The sequence below is a fragment of the Gymnoscopelus braueri genome (genome assembly GCF_963280865.1).
Source record: "Gymnoscopelus braueri genome assembly, contig: SCAFFOLD_168, whole genome shotgun sequence".
Lineage (NCBI taxonomy): Eukaryota > Metazoa > Chordata > Actinopteri > Myctophiformes > Myctophidae > Gymnoscopelus > Gymnoscopelus braueri.
In genome coordinates this window covers 82,501-101,433 of record NW_027660671.1, presented here as the reverse complement: position 1 = coordinate 101,433, position 18,933 = coordinate 82,501, and the positions used below count along the sequence as shown (strand labels likewise).

Sequence of the window (18,933 nt, the reverse complement as noted above, 5' to 3'; positions counted from 1 at the left end):
GGGGGGGCCTTTTCCTCCGTCTCTCGCTGACACATTCCCAGCTGGTGGACACCAAAGCAGCCACTGGCTGGCCTCTGTTGGCAGGGGAAGTACGAGTCACACACTGCTTGTGGGAGCTTTCATTTGGATTTGAGGGTTTGACCACATCACATCAATTAAAATGATTAATGGAGGCTCGAGGCAAAGAGACAAAGACATGTAAGACGAGACGTCTTGTGAGGTGCTGTCGGGGCATTGAGGGACTACTTTTCGCCACCAGTGAGAGGGAATTTAAGGGACATTTAGTTGATATATGAGGCTAATTATAATACTTAATATCACAAGAATATCATGGTTCATTCTCTAGCTGAAAAACACAAATATTTTGGACCAGTTTTCTAATATTGAGTTTCGTTGTCTCTTGTATAACCCTTCCCCTCTGAAACTTTTCAAAAAGTGATTTAAATGAAGGAGCTTTAATGCGGTTTAACTTGGTACGTGTCATGTAAAAGTAGCCAACCACAATATTTGGTAATATGTACAGTCATCAGTCAATTTGTCCATGACGTAAAACACAGACTATTGGAGAATCAGAATGAAAATCGTAGAATGAGGAAATGACAATCTAAAGCAACTTCCTGTTAAATGAGAAGAGGAACCCCTTCCTCTTCTTGTGAAACTTTCAGTGTCTCGGCTGGGCTCATGGCCAAAGCAGTAGAAAAAAACGCTGGCATTTTCTAACCTTTCTCTACCCTCTGTTGTCATAACACCAGAGACTTATCTTCCTGTATACGTTTTAAACATTAACAAAGTGTTTTAGCATCCTTCTGTTTCATCCATACACTAATAATAAATTAAACAAACTAAAAGACATCCGCCAGCACCATCATTTGAATACTTGGGAGATTCATTCCAAAAGAAAATACCCACCATTTTAAGGCTAGACACTTTAAGGATTAAAGCTAACTACGAAGTCATCTTTTTGAGCTTTGCTTATAAAATATGTCTGTGAAAAGAGCATCATCCGTGTGCTTTGGTTTTGAACGTTGACATTAATCATTGCTAGCTTCCCTCTGTGTACATACCATCTTAGAACCTTTCGGCTTTAATTTCCTCTACTTTGTCGCAGAAATTCCATCTTCTACGTCAATCCCATGATTCATGCTTCGCTGCTTCAAAATGATTTCCAATAACAAACAAAATGAGATTCAATCCAAGTAGCAATTTAGGCAGACAATCTAATTACAAGTCAAGCCAAATTAAGTCTATTCAACAGATCCAGATTCTCATCTTGCTTAGAGCTTGGCCTACTGACTTGCTCTTGGAAAGCATTGCCCTGCGAGTAGCCAAAGGCACTTGGAACTTGCCAAACTTTCGGCAGTGGAGTTTTAAACAGGGTAAAACTCCACTGCCTATAAAGTGTTTTTTGTGTCACCACCAGTGTCCAAACTGGAATGATGCAAGAATGTACCACAAGGCAGGGGTCATGGCCAGGGATAGGGAATTATTTCACTCGTCTTACATGAAAGCCTGGGGTCTTTTTAAATACAATCCTATAGTAGTGGATGGACTGTGATCGAGAGTTCTACGTCTGTACAAATGGAACCAAATTGTACAAATGGAACCAAATGGACCCTTATGGGTCCTTACGGATCCAAATCCATTTAGTTCCATTTAACCGCTCTCAGAGTTAAATTAACACGGAGGATTTTACATCGTAGATTGGGGTCCCAAAGAATTAAAAAAAGTACCAAATGAGGGTCCATTCACTGCTCTAACCTAGCCTGGAAACCAGACGAATCTGCCAGTGCAGTGATATTAGTCTGGCCATGCTAGGCTAGCTCTAACCCAGAGCCATTGAGATAGGAGATTCGTCATCTCTGTTCACTCCATCGGGCCAATTATTTTACAGCAATGGCGGATCGTGTAAATGAAGAATCACATGTTTTGGTGTGCTCAGAGATAACAAGAACAAGAATAACAAGAACAAGAATAATGCAGAGGTAACGCTTGCCACTGAGCGACTAATAGTTCCAAACACTACTGTATAGTTTTAAAGATTGAATTCATCATAATGGGTGTTGATGAATCACGTGACCTGACCTGATCATCTGTGACCCCTCATTGATGCAACTCATTCTAGCAAATTAAAAGACCACTTCACCACGTTTCAACCTCTTCATATAATCTTCATGTAACTGGTCCTCACTAATGCTCATTATAAATATGGTTCCATCTCTGTCTACTTGGACTATGTCTCAGAGGAGGCCTGCCTACCAGTGACATCATCCATAGGCAGGTTTTGGTCATTTAAACAAAAAAATTCAACCTTCTTTTTTGGCTTCTATTTTAGCATGCAAAAAAAAGAGAAAGGCTGTAGTTTCTATTAGCTTGGAATCACCGTTTCTGAACTGTCCATAGCCAACAATGAGACACAGAGTGAGTAGACAGAAATGGTGCCATCTTATAATGAGCGTTAGTAAGGTCAAGGACCAATTATAAGATATGGATGAAATTCTAACATTATAAGCCACAAATTGTAAAAAAAAAAAAAAACAGTATTAGGTAATAGTAGGACAGTATTTAACCCATTAAGACCTGGAACGCATCTGTGTCACTTTAGATTTCTTTGGCTATTAAAAAATAGCAGATATACAAGCTCATAGCGCGGCACCGAGTGCCGCGCTATGAGCTTGTAAATCTGCTATTTTTGAAAACATCTGCTAATCTTGAAAACATTTTTTATTTTTATTTTTGTTAGGATTTAGAAAACATTTTTAAGAATCGCCTCAGGTCTTGGGTTAAGAAATATGGAGAGAGGCAGCAGGGATTGTTAAATGGTTGTTTTTTAACTTGAACCCTGTTCCTGTTAGTAGCTCCTAAAACGCTTGCTTTTAAGCTCTCTGGTATGACACGCCCCACCCAGCGGCAGTCCTGTTTACAGAGGTCAGGGGTCAGAGATTCTTGACACACACGTTTCTCATTAATTAGGTGAAACTGACCGTCGGGCGTCATCAAAGGGAATGGTTGCAGACATGCGCGTGCTGCACACCCCCCCCCCTCCCCCAGGCCTTAGGGGCCATTGCTGTGGGTACTGAGGGAACTGTATGAGGGGAAACAGCCAGGGATAACAACGTTACCTCAAGCAAAAGCTGAAGGCAATGAGAAAAAGACAATCCTGTCTTTTTGCAAAGTTATATTTTCTATAAAAATAAATCTTTTCTATAAATCCATGAATTCAAGGTCTTCATGGGGTGTGTAATCGATAGAGAATAAATAAGTCACTTTTGGGGGTTAACGATAATATCCTTTAAGTTGTTAACCAGTTGATTGGCCTTTCCAGAGCACATTGTTTACATTGTGATTTAAAGGGGCGGGTCAGAGTTATCTCTCTCGCCAGGATTCTTCTTTAAGTTCATGTTACATCTGTTTACCTTGCTATGCTCTCCATAGTACCTTCCCCCTTCCTATCCTTTATTATTCAATGAAAATGAGTCGGCAAGATGATTACTCAAACAAAAATGGTTACAGAACAATCATGGAGACGAGATTCGTATTCATTCAAACCACATCTAAGCATCGTAACAAGGAGCTGGCACGAGAGAGAGCGCACCAATGATAATGGTCCACTCAGCAGCCTGAAAGTCTAGTACCGTTGATCAGAGCTCTACATCACATGAAGCAATCAAATCCCGATGTTACGTTTGTGATGCCCACCGTCCGCCCACAAGGCAATTTTAATATAAAGACCAGCGAATCGGTGCGAAACGAAATTCAGAACCAATTAGTTTGCCGTTAAGCTGTTGCACCCCTATAACCCAATCCAATCCATCACCCATGCAGTGCACATTTAAGATATTCCACACAGGCAGAGAGAGAGAGTGAGAGAGGCCATTCAGCCTGGCACGTAGCAGCACACTGGGGCGGGCTATGATGAACATCGCATTCTGTGACACACATGCTGCTTGCGTTGTAGTGCATCTGTCAGCCGGTGGCATTCCTGTGGCTACGGCCTAATGCTGAGGCAGCGATCCGCACAGACAAAAAGTCTTATCGACACGCCGCGCACAAACAACAGTCTGACCCCCCCCCCCAAACCCCTCTCTGACACACACACACAAATACACTACCAGATATCTCTCTCCATCACCCTTTCATACAAGCACGCGCGCGCGCGCGCACACACACACACACACACACACACACACACACACACACACACACACACACACACACACACACACACACACACACACACACACACACACACACACACACACACACACACACACACACACACACACACACACACACACCACCGCAAGCCCCTCTCTTTCTCTTTCCTCACACAGGCCTGCTTTTAATAATTTCTTCAAAAGGGAAAGAAGAACAGAAAAAGACGGCGTGCAATTCATGACTAATCGAAACACTCACAAAGGAGCTTATAGTTGCAACATTCAGTGATGTTTTAGGGTTGGGGCAATAATAGTTTTTTTTTAAGGGCATGAAGGCTGCATTGGGGAGGATGTGATGTGCTGAGAGAACGCAGCCGCGACCACGCTCTGTGAGGGACGCCAGGGCCAGGGACTCTTTCCTCCTTCGCTAATGAGAAACACTTAAACATCAGTCGTGGAATGCGGGGCTATTACTTCGAGGATACATACACGATGCCCATACGGAAAGGCTTAACATCAAACCCAGAAGGATTGTTTCATGCATTAGGGCCTATACAAGTATTACAATTTTAATTGCAACATTACCATACTGTAAGATGTGTACAAAATTGATTATTTGAAGCCAAGAAACCATAGTATATGTTATCGTATGTCATTTAGAAGATTCTGAAGTCTCGGGGTTGAAAGGCTTCAGAAAAAGTGGAGAAAAACTGCAGAGCGGCAGAGCAGTGTTTGTTTTCCTCTTACATCTCATCAGGTTCTGACGACAAACAAAAAAACAGGTCTGATGGCAAACAATGTCTTTTACTCTGTTAAACCACTTAAATCCTATATAGGCCACTGTTTCCCTTCCCAAACAGTGGGTTGGGACCCATGTTCGGGTCACGGACCAATTTTTATGGGTCGCAAGTAAAATATCCCCTTTTTTTGGTTTCCTACATTTAGAAAAAACTAGACCATACACGTGGGGGGATATGCGCGCATGATCTGGCAACCCGGGAGCCAGCGAACACAAAAACGCTAATAAACAGCTGAGATTTCGTGTAATTAGAAAACGGGCCCCGCTGTTCGGTGCACATGGTAATAGTCAATGGCTGTGTGCAAATTCAGATCAATTGCTCCAACCACTGAGGAGAACCGGGCAGAACAATTTTGGCCTCACCACGACGACACTATGCACCCACGCACTACAGAGGTTTGTCAAATAATAGGAGGATATTATTTCAAAAACAAAAGTTTAAACAAAATAATCACAACTTTTCGTCAATAAAAAAAAACTAATTTTCAAAAGTATTTCATAAATAAAATAAAGAAATCAAATAATTTCCATAATTTTTTTAAATAAAAACAGAAGTAGTGTAGATCTGCTAATTTCACTAGTTTGGGTCCCGGGCAAACGTTAATTAACTAATATCTCTTTTGGGTCTTGAGCTAAAAAGGTTTGGGAACCGCTGCTCTAGGCTACTTGGTTAACCAGAGTCCGCCAGGGCAGTATACTAGGCCCTGTGCTTCTTTCGCTCAACACAACTAAATATCTTGACCGAAAATAGCCGATCTACAAGCTCAGCCGATCTACGACATCTACAAGCTCAGCCGATCTACGACATCTACAAGCTCATTCACCGAATGTTCAGAATAGGAATGCTGAGGCCGCCCGTTGGCCTAGCGGTCCAGACGCATACCACATATGCTGGTTAATCCAGCTCGACAGCGTGCCGCGGGTTCGAACTCCCGATCCCGACGACCTTTTGCTGTGTGTCTCTCCCCATTTTCCTGTCAACCTACTTTCCTATCAATAAAAGGCAGAAAAAGCCCCCAAAAAATATCTTTTAACCCATTAAGACCTGGAACGCATCTGTGTTACTTTTTGATTTGAGCTAAAAAGCATTATTTTACACTTTGGCTATTAAAAAATAGCAGATCTACAAGCTCGTAGCGCGGCACCGAGTGCCGCGCTACGAGCTTGTAGATCTGCTATTTTTGTAAAATCGTGAAAATGTGTGCAAATCTTTGAATATATACTGTTTTAAAGCAAACATTTTTAACTCAAATCTTTGCTTCTGGGGGTCCCTGGAACAAAATATTTTGAGATGGGGGTCGGCGGCCAAATACACATCATTTTGTGGGTCCTTGACATGAAAAAGTTTGAGCACCACTGATATAGAAACATACGTTTTTTTTCCGAATACTGTTGGGATTTAGAAGACATTTGTAGAATTGGCTTCAGGTCTCTTAAAAGGTTAAAAAAAAGAATAGGGATGCTAGGGTTCAAGCAGGTCAGAACGTGCGGCGTACGCAAAATACAGCGAATCAGAAAACCGCAATGAATGAAGTCACCGCTTCGTGTCAAGTCACTTGTGTGTCGTCGTCGACGACCAGATAATGCGGGAGAGGGCTCGAGTGGCCATCTGGGCCGGTAACAGCGGCACACCCAAAACAGAAGGAGATATTCCCTCCACGCTCTCCCAGTGAGGGCGGGGCACGGAGCAGAGGAAGAAACAAAGCAACGGGAGCAGTAACCTGGGCCAGCTCTCCACAGCGGGGGTGGGGGGGGGTGCAATTATACACAACCCAGAGCGGAAGCCTTGCCACTCCCTATGCACGCACACACACACACACACACGCAAAGACAGAAAAAAAAAAAAATCATGAGCTTATGAAAAAGACATATCACGTTTCCCTGATCTTTTGTGTGCGCCTGAGTGTTTGGTTCCTATAGCTTTTGTATAGGAACCACGCAGACAAAATCTCAGCTTGGGCCAACGGGGTTGAGTCAGGCTATTCCCACAGGGCAACAAAAGGTGCCCCCGTCGTGCTAATAGTAGCTCCTGTAAACGGCGAGAGGAGAAAAGCTGTGGACAAACATGGCACGGTTTGGGGGCAGATTGAGTTTTGAAAGAGGTTATACCTGCACTTGTCCAATTGAGGCAGGTCAGCGGAAAATCACCATGGTTTGTTTTGAATGTGTGAGTGAACCCATACCTCTTTCCCCACCTCTCCTGCTTTCAGCCCCGCTACCCAAGGTGCAGCTGATTCCACAACATCCTGAACCCTGGACAAAATGTGCACTGGCATTCATCAATACCGGGAGGGGCAGGGGGGGAGGCCTATGACAGAATAGGGGGGAAAAGTGACAAATTACAAAGCAGAACCCGAAAGAGGAAGTAAATCTACAATGACAGAGTGTTAGTCATCATGGTACTTTCAGAAATTGTGTTAAACTATAAGTAACCACTGTTGATGACAGGCAGGAATATTACACATTATTATTATCAAATGCTGACTCTCAAACCCTTGAGAGTTTAACGCCTCTTAATGTTCTAAGTCATTCTCCACACACCGTGCGTAGTCCTACAACAGGTGCAAGTAAACATCAAGTCACAAGGCACCTGTTCTAGTCAAGAAGATGCATACCATATAGGGAGGAAATACAGTGAAACACATTGATTCACATCAATGTGGTTTTACACATTTACACCTTCCAGCTGACCAGTGGAACCACAGTACAGCAACTTCACTTTAAGCAGCTAGGGATTAAGTATCTCACATAACGGCATCTCAGCGGTGGATGTTTAGGGAGATAGGACCTCATGCTGCTTAAGCAGATTTCGGGTTCGGGGGGGAGACAAAGTGAACACGGCTGGAGTGGAGATTAAAATGACTGGCGGCAGTTATCGCAGTAGAAACCCAAGACACTAATTAGGCAAAGAGCACGCTTCCACTCTTACGATACAATGTTTCCTGTGAAAGTCACACTGCCTGGCTTGTGTAGCAATAGCAATACCTGTTGTAAAATTAATTTTACATATTAACCCATTAATACCGGGAGAAGCATCTGTGTAATTTTTTGGCTATTCAAAAATAGCAGATATACAAGCTCATGAGCTATTTTTGAGAAATCGTGAACATTTTTGCAAATCTTTGAGTATATCTTTTTTTCAAGCAAAGATTAGTAACTCAAATCTTTGCTTCTGGGGGTCCCTGGAACAACATATTTTGAGATGGGGGTCCGTGGCCAATACATATAAAGTTTTGGGTCCTTCACATGAAAACGTTTGAGAACCACTGACATAGTAACATCATTTTTCTTTCAAAAAACAGTTGGTCGCATATTTTGGAAAGGTGTCGTGTTGAAGATCACAGTCTGCCCTCTAAAAATGCTACGCCTTCCCCTACCCTGTATGTCCCCAGCCATTGTGTTTCAGTCAACAAAGGTGTGTTTACTAACAAATCCTGTGAGTAGGCAAATAATGTGTTTTGTCAACATAGGCTACCATTTTGTATGAGTAGCTGCCAGAGGGGCTTTAATTTGGCTGAGCAATTTTTATCCAGATGGTCCTGCATGAATGGATAAGGGCCTAGTCTGGATAAAAGCATCAGCTACAGGCCAGAGATGTAAATCTGGTCATTAATTCTCCTTGATCAGTGGTAATTTCAACAACTAAAATCACAGTACCCTTATCTTCACCAAGCTGTTTTGACATGGGTCATTGTAGATCAAAATGGCTCACTCACCAACATTGCGGTTAACCACCAGTCATTGCGATTCGAAATATTCAAGAATAGCCAAAATAGCAGAACAACAAGCTCAAAATGCATCGCAATAGGACATGTTGTGAGCTTGTAGATCGGCTATTTTAGCTATTCATTCTACGACAAAGTGGGCTATAGATAGGCTATAAGGCTTAAGTGGTTAATGTCATGACAACACACTGTAATTAGCACAACAGTACCTGCTAAATCATGTTATCAACTAGCCACTGTAGTCTGCATGCAACTTGCGCGTATAGCAAGTTCTACATAAGAAATGCTAAATTAGGTTGAAACTTGTTTTGTGGTCGCGTGATACCCATATGAGTGAAACTCCCAAAGACAGACAAGCTGGCGTTTGAACAGAACCGACATCTCATTAGTGCAAATAGAACATGCTATATATCACATTATTTGCATGCGCATGACAAGAATACCAGGCCGTCATGTCTCCTCCAGACACCCTTTTTACTGTTCAATCATTAGATATATTAGCTACATACATACTGTAAGCTGCCACGGGGTGTTTGCTCAGCTCAACCTAATCCTGATGCCTGAAGTGGAAAATGGATCCACATGCCGAACATGCAATGTTATCAATATTTGTTTTTTTCCTGTTATATACTTATGATGTAAAAAGAATGACAATATAGCCTATATTTGTATTTGTTTTAAGAAAACTCATTTAAGAAAATAAATCTGAGTACAATATGCATTACTAATGACATAATGAGTGACCTCCAGTTTTCAGTGTGGCTGTTTTGCTCGCAGGGATCAAACCTTTGAAATTCTGATTACAGGACAGTCTCTTTAAACACTTTCAACCTGGCGTTTGTTCTTTCCGTTATGTACCAAAATAGTGAAAATAGCCGATCTACAAGCTCACAACGCGGCGCAGTGCGACGCGTTGTGAGCTTAGACATCGCTGTTTTTGTGGAATACCGTCGTACGACAAAGTATAAAATAGGGCTTTTAATGACACCATCATCTGATCCATTTTACATTTACAAGCCGCAGGTATAGTTCAGTAGACTAGTTTGTTTTTGCACCCTACCAGGATGGACACATCAGGCCACCTTCACACCTCCAACACCACCTCTAACATTAAGCCAGACCAATATCGGTCTGGACGATATATCAGCCACGCTACTATTTGACTTTTTTGACTACATCGGTATCGGCAATTATGCAGCCAATCCTGATTTCTTTATAACTTTCTGGTGTCCTCATTTTCATCTAAGGTGAACATTTTCAGTTTTAAAACGCTTTCCAAAAACGTAAAAAAATTGCAAATCTACAAGCTCAAAAAGCTTGAAAACCGGCTATTTTTCTATTTTAATATTTTTTCAAATCTACATTTTTCAAATGGATCAGAATAGATGTTTCACTTTTTGACAATGTGTCTGTTAAAACATTGGTATTCCATGGTCTAGGACTCTCCAAAATCGGGACCCAGGAATCTGGCATCATACTGTGCAGTATGAGATCTCTGTGCAAGAGGAAGATGCGTAGTAGCAGTTCTAATGTTTTTGCATAGCATCTGATATCAGAAAAAAAAAGTCCCTCCAGGAAGCACGCCTAGGTACTTATGCCAAACCATATCTGTTTTCTCAATCTCACACAGGCACACACACCCACACACACACACGCACATACATTATATCCACACCGTACACTTGTGTTTAGACACAAACATGCATGATGTGACGCCCACATTTTCACAAACAAACAAATGTGTGTCCATTTCGCTGTCATTAATTGTATTTTCACTAACTTTTGATTTTTCTTTTGTAGGTATTTGAGACTGATACATAGCAATGCACTGGAATTGTAAGTAGGCCTACTGCTTTTTTTCTTCAGAAAAACTAGTTAAAGGGCAAGACCACTTTGGTAGAGGTTTGTGTTGTGTATTTACCTTGCCATGATGTAACTCCAAAGGTGGACAAGAAATCAAAAATAATTGCTCCATTGATTAGAAATTGATAATTCAAAATATGCTCCTCATTGACTTACATTGTACGGTAAAACAGCTCTCAAAGTCACTCTTTAAGCACATAAACAAACACAAACAAAGTTGATTCAGACAATATAGAACATCACCAAACCCAGTACTGTTTGTTTTTTTAATTAAAATGTTAACTTCCTGTTGATTTTACTATTTTTATTAAGAAGAAAACCCCGACTGGATCTGTGGATCCGGATCTTCAAATAGTAAAATCAGCAGGAAGTTGACATTTTTATTCAAAAAATAAACAGTACTGGGTTTGGTGATGTTCTATATTGTCTGAATTAGCTTTGATTGTGTTTGTTTATGTGCTAAAATAGTGACTTTGAGAGCTGTTTTACCATACAATGTAAGTCAATGAGGAGCATATTTTGAATGATCAATTTCTAATCAATGGAGCAATTATTTTTGATTTCTTGTCCTCCTTTGGAGTTACATCATGGCAAGGTAAATACACAACACAAACCTCTACCAAAGTGGTCTTGCCCTTTTAAGCACTATCGCTTTAAACATGGAAGCCATGCCAGAACCACGCAATTTAAAAAACATAATTTACCATTATAAATCCTAACCAAACAGTAAAGAAATACCACATCACACTGGGCAGAAAAAAGTGTTACACTGGCATTCACCTCATTAGAGCTATTTGGATGCAGTAACCTATGTTAAATCTGGAGGCCATTGCAACAATATTTTTCGAACCAGTCTGAACTAGTGTTTTGCTATTCTTCAATGTATCTCTAAAACGACTATTTTGAATCTTAATTTGTCCTTCCTGTTTTTTAGATTGTGGCAGTGTTCTGTCGCTCAAAAGCGAAGATTTCCAAGAACTTGACAAACACACTCTTGGGTTCTTGGAGATTTTCAAGTCCAAGGGAGGACGTTGTGCTCCACAACTCAAGGAGTATCTGCGGCAGGTATCACCAGAGGTAAAGGCTATTGATGGATCGCTTACACCCTCATCTGTCTTGGGCCATCCTCTCCAGCTGTTCCCTATTTCTTTACTTCTTGCTCTGTGCTCCTTCTCCAGGTGTTTTTGGGTCTTCCTCTGATCCGTTTGCCTGGTGCGTTCCATGTTAACACATTAACCGCCAAGACCGTAGTCCTACTGGCCGTTTAATCCAACTGTTAAGCGCCGAGACCGTAGCCCTACGGGCTGTGGTGCTTTTTCCTTTTTTTCGATTTTTTTTTTTTTTCAATTTTCCAGGGGGACCATTTTCAGTGTAACACCACCCGAAATCGACCGGAAGTGCGATCACGTTTTTTGTTTCCCGTCTGCCTTCATTCTAAGTCGTACACAAAAACCCCTGTAAAAGCTGTACAGGACATGTAGTTTTTCATCCTCGCATTTCCCATGTTAACATAAACGATCAGAACTCAAACATGGCGGCTCCGTTTGACACACGGTCTCGACGAGTAGACACCAGGACATGTGCCCGTTGTTTACAAACATTGGATCGGGCAATCTAAAGGATTTTAACGGGGCCTATGGCGACCTGAAAAAAACAAAAAACAACAATAAAACCTTGGCACTCCTGAGTATACATTATGAGATTAGCCCTTGGTGGTGGATGTGTTAATGTTTAATTTATTGCTGTTTTGTTTCTCCTGAATGTGTGACTAATCCTGCTCCACTTTCTCCTTATCAGCTGTACCTCCACTGTTAAGTTTCTAAGATACAAAGTCATTAAGTCACAATTCCCTCCATAGACTGCCCTATTCATGAGAATTAAAACTTGTATCTGATTGCATTTAATGGCATTCTCTTTTGTATCTGACAAAAATTTACCAAAAAAAAAAACTGTTCTCATGAGCAACTTTTTCTCAATAAACAATGGATTGATTGATGATTGTAGAGGTGCAATATTGGTGAGTTTATTGCCATGAAATGCAATCAAGTTTTATTTCTCATGAAGAGGGCTGTGTATGATGGAAATTGCGACTTAGAGGTTGCAGTATACAATGTAAACATTGTCTTACGTCACTTCTGTCTAGTCCTTGACCACTTAGCAGTCTTGTGTGTTTATTTTTCAGAGTACAGACACTACTGGGAGGCGAACTGCAGTCCTCCTTGGCCTTCCTGAGATCCTTGGGGATGATGACACAGAGTTCTTCAAGACATGCTTTGTAAGTTGTCTCTAGTCCTGACTATTTCATTCCACACCACAGGATTCCCAATTTATTTTAACACTTGTTTTTGTTACTTTGATATATTTTAGTATTAGTATTACTTATTTTCCACTCAGCTTCATCAACACTTCTGTATAGCTTCTTATTGTATGCACTGTTGACCTATCTCTGAAAGGACCCTTTTAGTGGTATCTCCTGTCTTTCCAAAGGGTCCAGTCGCAGCTCACTAGAGTTACCCCATGTGAAACCCAAATGCTTTCAAAAACGAAATGATAAAACAAATGTCATTTATCTATAGACACAGGTATCTGTACACCTTCACTTGTCTTTATGAGGGGATCTACTAATATTTCCTATAACTAATTAATTAAAGTCTAACACATCAATCTTCTTCTTCTTGCGTATGTCATCAGATCCTCAGCTCCGTTGCAGCAAGCCAGTCCAGCGTCTCGTCATCCAGGTTCATCAGGCCTAGGTCGCCATGTGGTGGGCGGTGTTTCGGGCAGCTGGTCATGATGTGTTCCACAGTCTTTAGGGGGTCTCCAGGTTCACAGTGGGCACTGTCCGAGAGGCCCCACTGTTGCATTGCTTCACCGAAGCGTCCCACGCCTGTCCTCAGGCGGTTGAGGGTTGTCCACTGCTTACGGGGCAGGTGCTGGCCAGGGACATCTGTGGGATCCTCGATGTAGTTGTGAAGCCTAGATGGTTCTGCTGCTTTCCACTGTTCCCTCCACCTTGCCTTGCTAGTCTGCAGTCTAACACATCAATGTTAGACTGTTTCTCTTCAAACAACATCAACACTTCACTGATACTCTTGATAAATAAGTTTGCTATACTATTTGAAAATGGTGCCAACATGACAACTGTTTAGTTCAGGACATGGCTATGTTTAACAACGTGATACACTATCTGGTCATAATAGATCTTGGGATAACAACTCTACTTTCAAGCAGATAGAATGTTTACAGCTGTCTAGATGTACTTAAATCATTAATTGATCTGTTAATTATTTATGCGTGTACGGTATTTACAGTCTGTTCTTTCTATTGAATATAGTCATTCCAGAATTGTACTTAGTGGGTGTGTATTGTGTTTTCTACCATATAAAAAGGCGACATTTGACATGTAATTGTGGTTGTGGTTGTGGTTGTTAGGACACCGATGACCTTCCAGACATGTCCCACCTCTCCATTGGGATCCTGACCGTGGTTCCTGAAGACAGCCCGGCTTCTCCTCACTCACTGCACTTGGACATCGTCTTGGAAGGTACAACAGTGATATATGACCTTCAAAGTCTCCCACATGCCATCTGCCTACTGTTTGGACTGATTTACGCACTGAATTTGGAGTACCCTAAATCAATGAAGAACACCTTTGATTTTATTCAAAGAGTTCTTCTCTCACTTGGACATAAATCCCTAAAACCCAAAATACAATCTCTCAAAAACTGATGGAGTGAGTTAAGATTAGAATAACCACTGGATTAATGCAGGCACTTTGATTGTTTAGCTTTGAATAACCATCAATTTAATGCAGACACTTTAATTTTGATTGTTACGGTTATAATAACCATTGATTTATTGCACTCATTTTGATTTTTGTATTGCTAAGGTTATAATTGAATATAAATTGAATTTATTTGTGACTTGTATTACATTCCACATTACTTTTGATTGGTCTATCTAAAATCCACAATGCATTGCATAAAGGCATAGCTATTTTTTAAAGATCTTTGACAGACTACAAACTAAGGTTACTTTTCTATGTCTCTGCAACCTTGTGATACCTTCTACCCCGATTTACAGCCATACCCTCCAGCCTCTTCTACACAGGCCTGCCGACCTGTTGATGAGGTATGTTTTCTTTAGATTTAACCCATGTAGACCTACAAGCTCTTAGCACAGCACTCGGTGCTGCGCTATGAGCTTGTATAGTAGCCTATAGTTTTGATGATTTTTGACCAAGTACAATTAAGGGCCTTTTGTCTTTTCTGCACAGCCGTATGCAGCTACATATATGGACTTGGATCAGTGGAACCAAGAAACACCCAGTTAGTCCATGAGCCAGACAAGATTTTATTATCGAAAGAGTGGGCAAAACCATACCTATATTAAATTGTTCATAGGGTCAATACGAGTAAATAAATATATGATAACCTCTCCACAGGAGCCGCTTTTTCATGGTTATCACACATTTTGTTATTTTCCCCATACGTACAAGACAGGTGAAAAAATTACAACATTTAAAAAGGAGTTATCATAATGAAACTTCCTGAGTTGATTACTTACATGAAGACAATGATTTATCGTATTACAAGTTTTCTGAAATTGTATATTTAAATATGCAAATTAGGCATTTAGTCCATGAGCTAGAGCCCCAAAATTGAGCCAGATATTGAATATTCCCTCGTTAAAAACCTTTGACTCCAACATCTTAACAAAATGAAATAAGAATGTTGACTCTGGCTTTGTCCAATGTTCCAATGTTGATTCTGGAAAGTTATGCAAATGTGGGCATATTTTCCTAATGCCTAATTTGCATATTTAAATATACAATTTCAGAAAACTTGTAATACGATAAATCATTGTCTTCATGTAAGTAATTAACTCAGGAAGTTTCATTATGATAACTCTTTTTTATTTTATTTTATTTTTTGACCTGTCTTGTACGTATGGGGAAAATAACAAAATGTGTGATAACCATGAAAAAGCTGCTCCTGTGGAAAGGTTATCATATATTTATTTACTCGTATTGACCCTATGAACAATTTAATATAGGTTTGGTTTTGCCCACTCTTTCGATAATCATTGCTCAATTTTGGGGCTCTGGCTCATGGACTAAGTGTACTGCAACCTCCATCTCCGTCCAGTGATGCTCCAGTAGAAGGTGTGGTTCCTCAGCTAAGTGTCAGCAGACTTGGCACTGTTGTCCTTCAAATTCAGGATTCATAGATGAGTTTTGCTTTTTTTTTTTTACTTTTCTTTACAGTTTTTGACGTGCTTTCAATGTTTCTAGGTCAACCAAATCCATCTGACCAGAGCATACCGGAGGGTCAAGGGTGGCAGCCTTGCGACTCTTGTCGGTCTGAGGTGGAGAAGCTCCAGCTCCAGTTGAGGAGGATAACCACTGTGCTCTCCAGTATCAGTAAGTTTTATTGCCTGTAATGTTGCAGTTTTCAGTTGTCTGCTAATTTCTTTGTCTCACTTGAAACTTTACTTTATCCTGTACCTCTTTTGTGAGTTCTCTGACATGACTGGAAAACATTGGTATCCCAAAATAAAACTGTTTTCTGTTTACTGAAGAGCTGGGGAGATCGACCCCTGCTACTGAACAAATACTCATCAATGACTGCTATCAGAATATACTGTAGAGCTTTGTAGAACAGTACTCAATCTTATTGTTTTACAAATACACTCAGTAGACTCAGATTTTTTTGTCTTTGTTCTAGGCTCTGAGAAACTAGACGCACTGAAGGGCTTTATCACCCTGGTCGGTGACCTAGAGTCTGGAGTGTCCAGTCTCGGGCAGCAGGAGCTATATCCAGGTATGGATGTATACGTTTGCCATACATTTCACACTGAACCTGACGTTCTTGGTAGCGAGTGATCCGTGTTGTGAGCTGCAACTAGATAGTGAAGTTTTCAGAAGGTCACAGTTGTCTGTTTTCATGGTGCACTGAGCGCAGAAAGGGGTCAATGTAGCTGATGTCTTAAAATGCAGTTTGTTAATTGCTCGCTCTCTATTCACAGGCTGTGGACAGATGATTTCATCTGTGCAGCTGGCAGCCATACACCAGCGTGCCAGGAAGGACTGCAAGAGGCTATTCCACGCCTTGTTCGAGGTGTTCTTCACCCATGAGGAGTGCCGCAATGCCGTCGTATACGGAAAGCATGGTGTCATCCCAGAGGGGAAGAACAAACTGGATGAGGCGAAGAGGCACTGTTCAGTAAGTATTTGTCACACCACTAGTTCCTCAGAGTAGTGTTATAGATGGCCAGTCAGTGGAGTTGGTAACCACTTATAGATATATATCTTGGGGTATCTTGTGACAATGTATACACATGTCTGTCTTACTGTGTTGTGTTTTTAGGGCTTTTATTTCGGGGGACGGGCGTGCTATAACAATTAAACTTAAAAATATGATACATTCGGAATAAATAGCCTCCAAGTAAAATTTGCAGAGAGCAAGGAGGCTGCCAAGGGCCCCTCCCCTCCCCTCATAACCAGTTGATCAGCTGTAAACTCTGTCTACACAGACTGTGGCAGGCACAGGGCTCCAGAGTGCGACCTGCCTATTGTGCTGTATGTGCGAGTTAAATCTGATTTCGAACCACCTCTGGAGGTGGTTTCAAATCAGATTTCAAATCAGATTTCAACTCGGATGTGTGCATTTAGACTGATTTAACCAGAATCTCCTGTTGACTAGTTGAGCACAATTTCCTAAATTAATATTTAAAAAAAGTTTAGGTTGGAGTCAGGTGCTGGTGAAAGTGTATGCAATGCTTTAGATGCTCATTTCAAATTCCAGTCCAGTCTTTTAGCCAACCCGCACTGGCTGCTGCAGATTAAGTGTCTTTGTGTTTTATATGTATACAAAATTGAGTGTTTAAATCCCATGTGCTTTCTTGTTATCTTATCTTTCAGCTGCTGCTCAACGATCGGACCGAAAATTAACCCAGTTGAACTATGAAAAGACGGTCAAGTCTTGGCTGCAGTTTGCGCCTGGCCGTCAGGGAGGCATCCCGAGGAATGCTCTGGAGCAGCAGGGACCGGATCTGGATGCAGGTGGCACCTCTGCAGGTTCCCTCCCTCCCTGAAGGGATTAACCCATTACAACCGGGACAGCGTTTTGCGTTTGAACTTCAACCATTTTTTCTTTTCTTTAACCCATCTAGACCGGGACAGCGTTTTGCGTTTGAACTTGGACCTTTTTTTCTTTTCTTTTTATAAAAAACAACAAAAAAAAAATCGTGAAAATGAATATTTTGTCCCCGATTCTGTCTTCTAAATACTTCTTCCAAATCTGTGGTTCTCAAATTTTTCCATGTCAAGGACCCCCAAAATCACATGTATTTGGACGCAGACCCCCACCTAGAAAAATATCTTTCCAGGGACCCCCAGAAACAGATTTCAGTTACAAAAGTTTCCTTTGAAAAATATATATTCAAAGATTTGAACAAATGTTCACGATTTTTCAAAAATAGCAGATCTATCATTTAGAAGACATTCACAGAATCGGGTCAAAATATCCAAATGCTTGCAGACATTTTCACGATTTCTTTCATAAATAGCAGATCTACAATCTTGTATATGTTCTATATTTCATCTGTTAAAGCATAAAAACAATGGTTAAAGCAGTTCAACGCAGGTCTAAATGCCTTGGTTCAATAAATGTGAAGATTCAAATCATATTGTCTGTCTTTATTTTTATATTTTCACATTTTGGGAAATGTAAGGTAATTTTGAACAAGATGTAGCCTTACAGTATATCGGCATACACATAATTTAAAATGTACATGCAGATTACCATTAGGTTGTTGGATGATCAGGATCAATATTGATTCCTAATATGATTCAGTATAATCCAATTAATAAATTAAATCAGTGTTCGATTCCTGATGTTGATTCAACATAAAATCAACTAAAATGTGCATGCAGATTACCATTTAGATGATGGTTGAATCAATGTTGATTCCTAATGTTGATTCAACATTAAATCAACTAAAATGTGCATGCAGATTACCATTTAGATGATGGTTGAATCAATATTGATTCATAACGTTGATTCAACATAAAATCAACTAAAATCAGCATGCAGAATACTATTTAGATGATGGTTGAATCAACGTTGATATAGTGTTAGTTAGTGGTTGAAACCCAACGTTGAATCAAATAAGAATGGCGTTGAGATTTAACGTTGAGTCAACCATTATGGCCGACTATTTTTCAACGTTGATCCACCCATATTTTGCTATCTGGGACACCAAATGTAATAGAAAAACCCTAAACTAATAAAATAAAATACATACGAACACATAAGCACATAAAACACATCCCCCAAAATACAGTTGGTCAGTCAGTCAAAAATGTTCAATGGTTGTCAGTCAATTGTTT

General features: G+C 40.6%; 1 protein-coding gene and 1 long non-coding RNA gene across 2 annotated transcripts; one reads left to right on the top strand and one right to left on the bottom strand.

Annotated features, from left to right (window-relative positions):
- Positions 1-13,160: 13,160 nt before the first annotated feature.
- LOC308081317 (uncharacterized protein) lies at positions 13,161-14,047 on the bottom strand. The gene is made up of 2 exons (XM_080457700.1): positions 14,004-14,047; positions 13,161-13,574 (listed from the first exon to the last, which is right to left on the bottom strand). Exons 1-2 carry the CDS (start codon positions 14,009-14,011, stop codon positions 13,229-13,231), a joined length of 354 nt encoding a protein of 117 aa, XP_080313826.1. The 5' UTR covers positions 14,012-14,047; the 3' UTR covers positions 13,161-13,228.
- A 1,822-nt stretch (positions 14,048-15,869) lies between these two features.
- LOC308081315 lies at positions 15,870-17,771 on the top strand. The gene is made up of 4 exons (XR_013932824.1): positions 15,870-15,963; positions 16,268-16,363; positions 16,569-16,765; positions 17,464-17,771. It is a non-coding gene; the product is annotated as an uncharacterized lncRNA (long non-coding RNA).
- Positions 17,772-18,933: the final 1,162 nt, after the last annotated feature.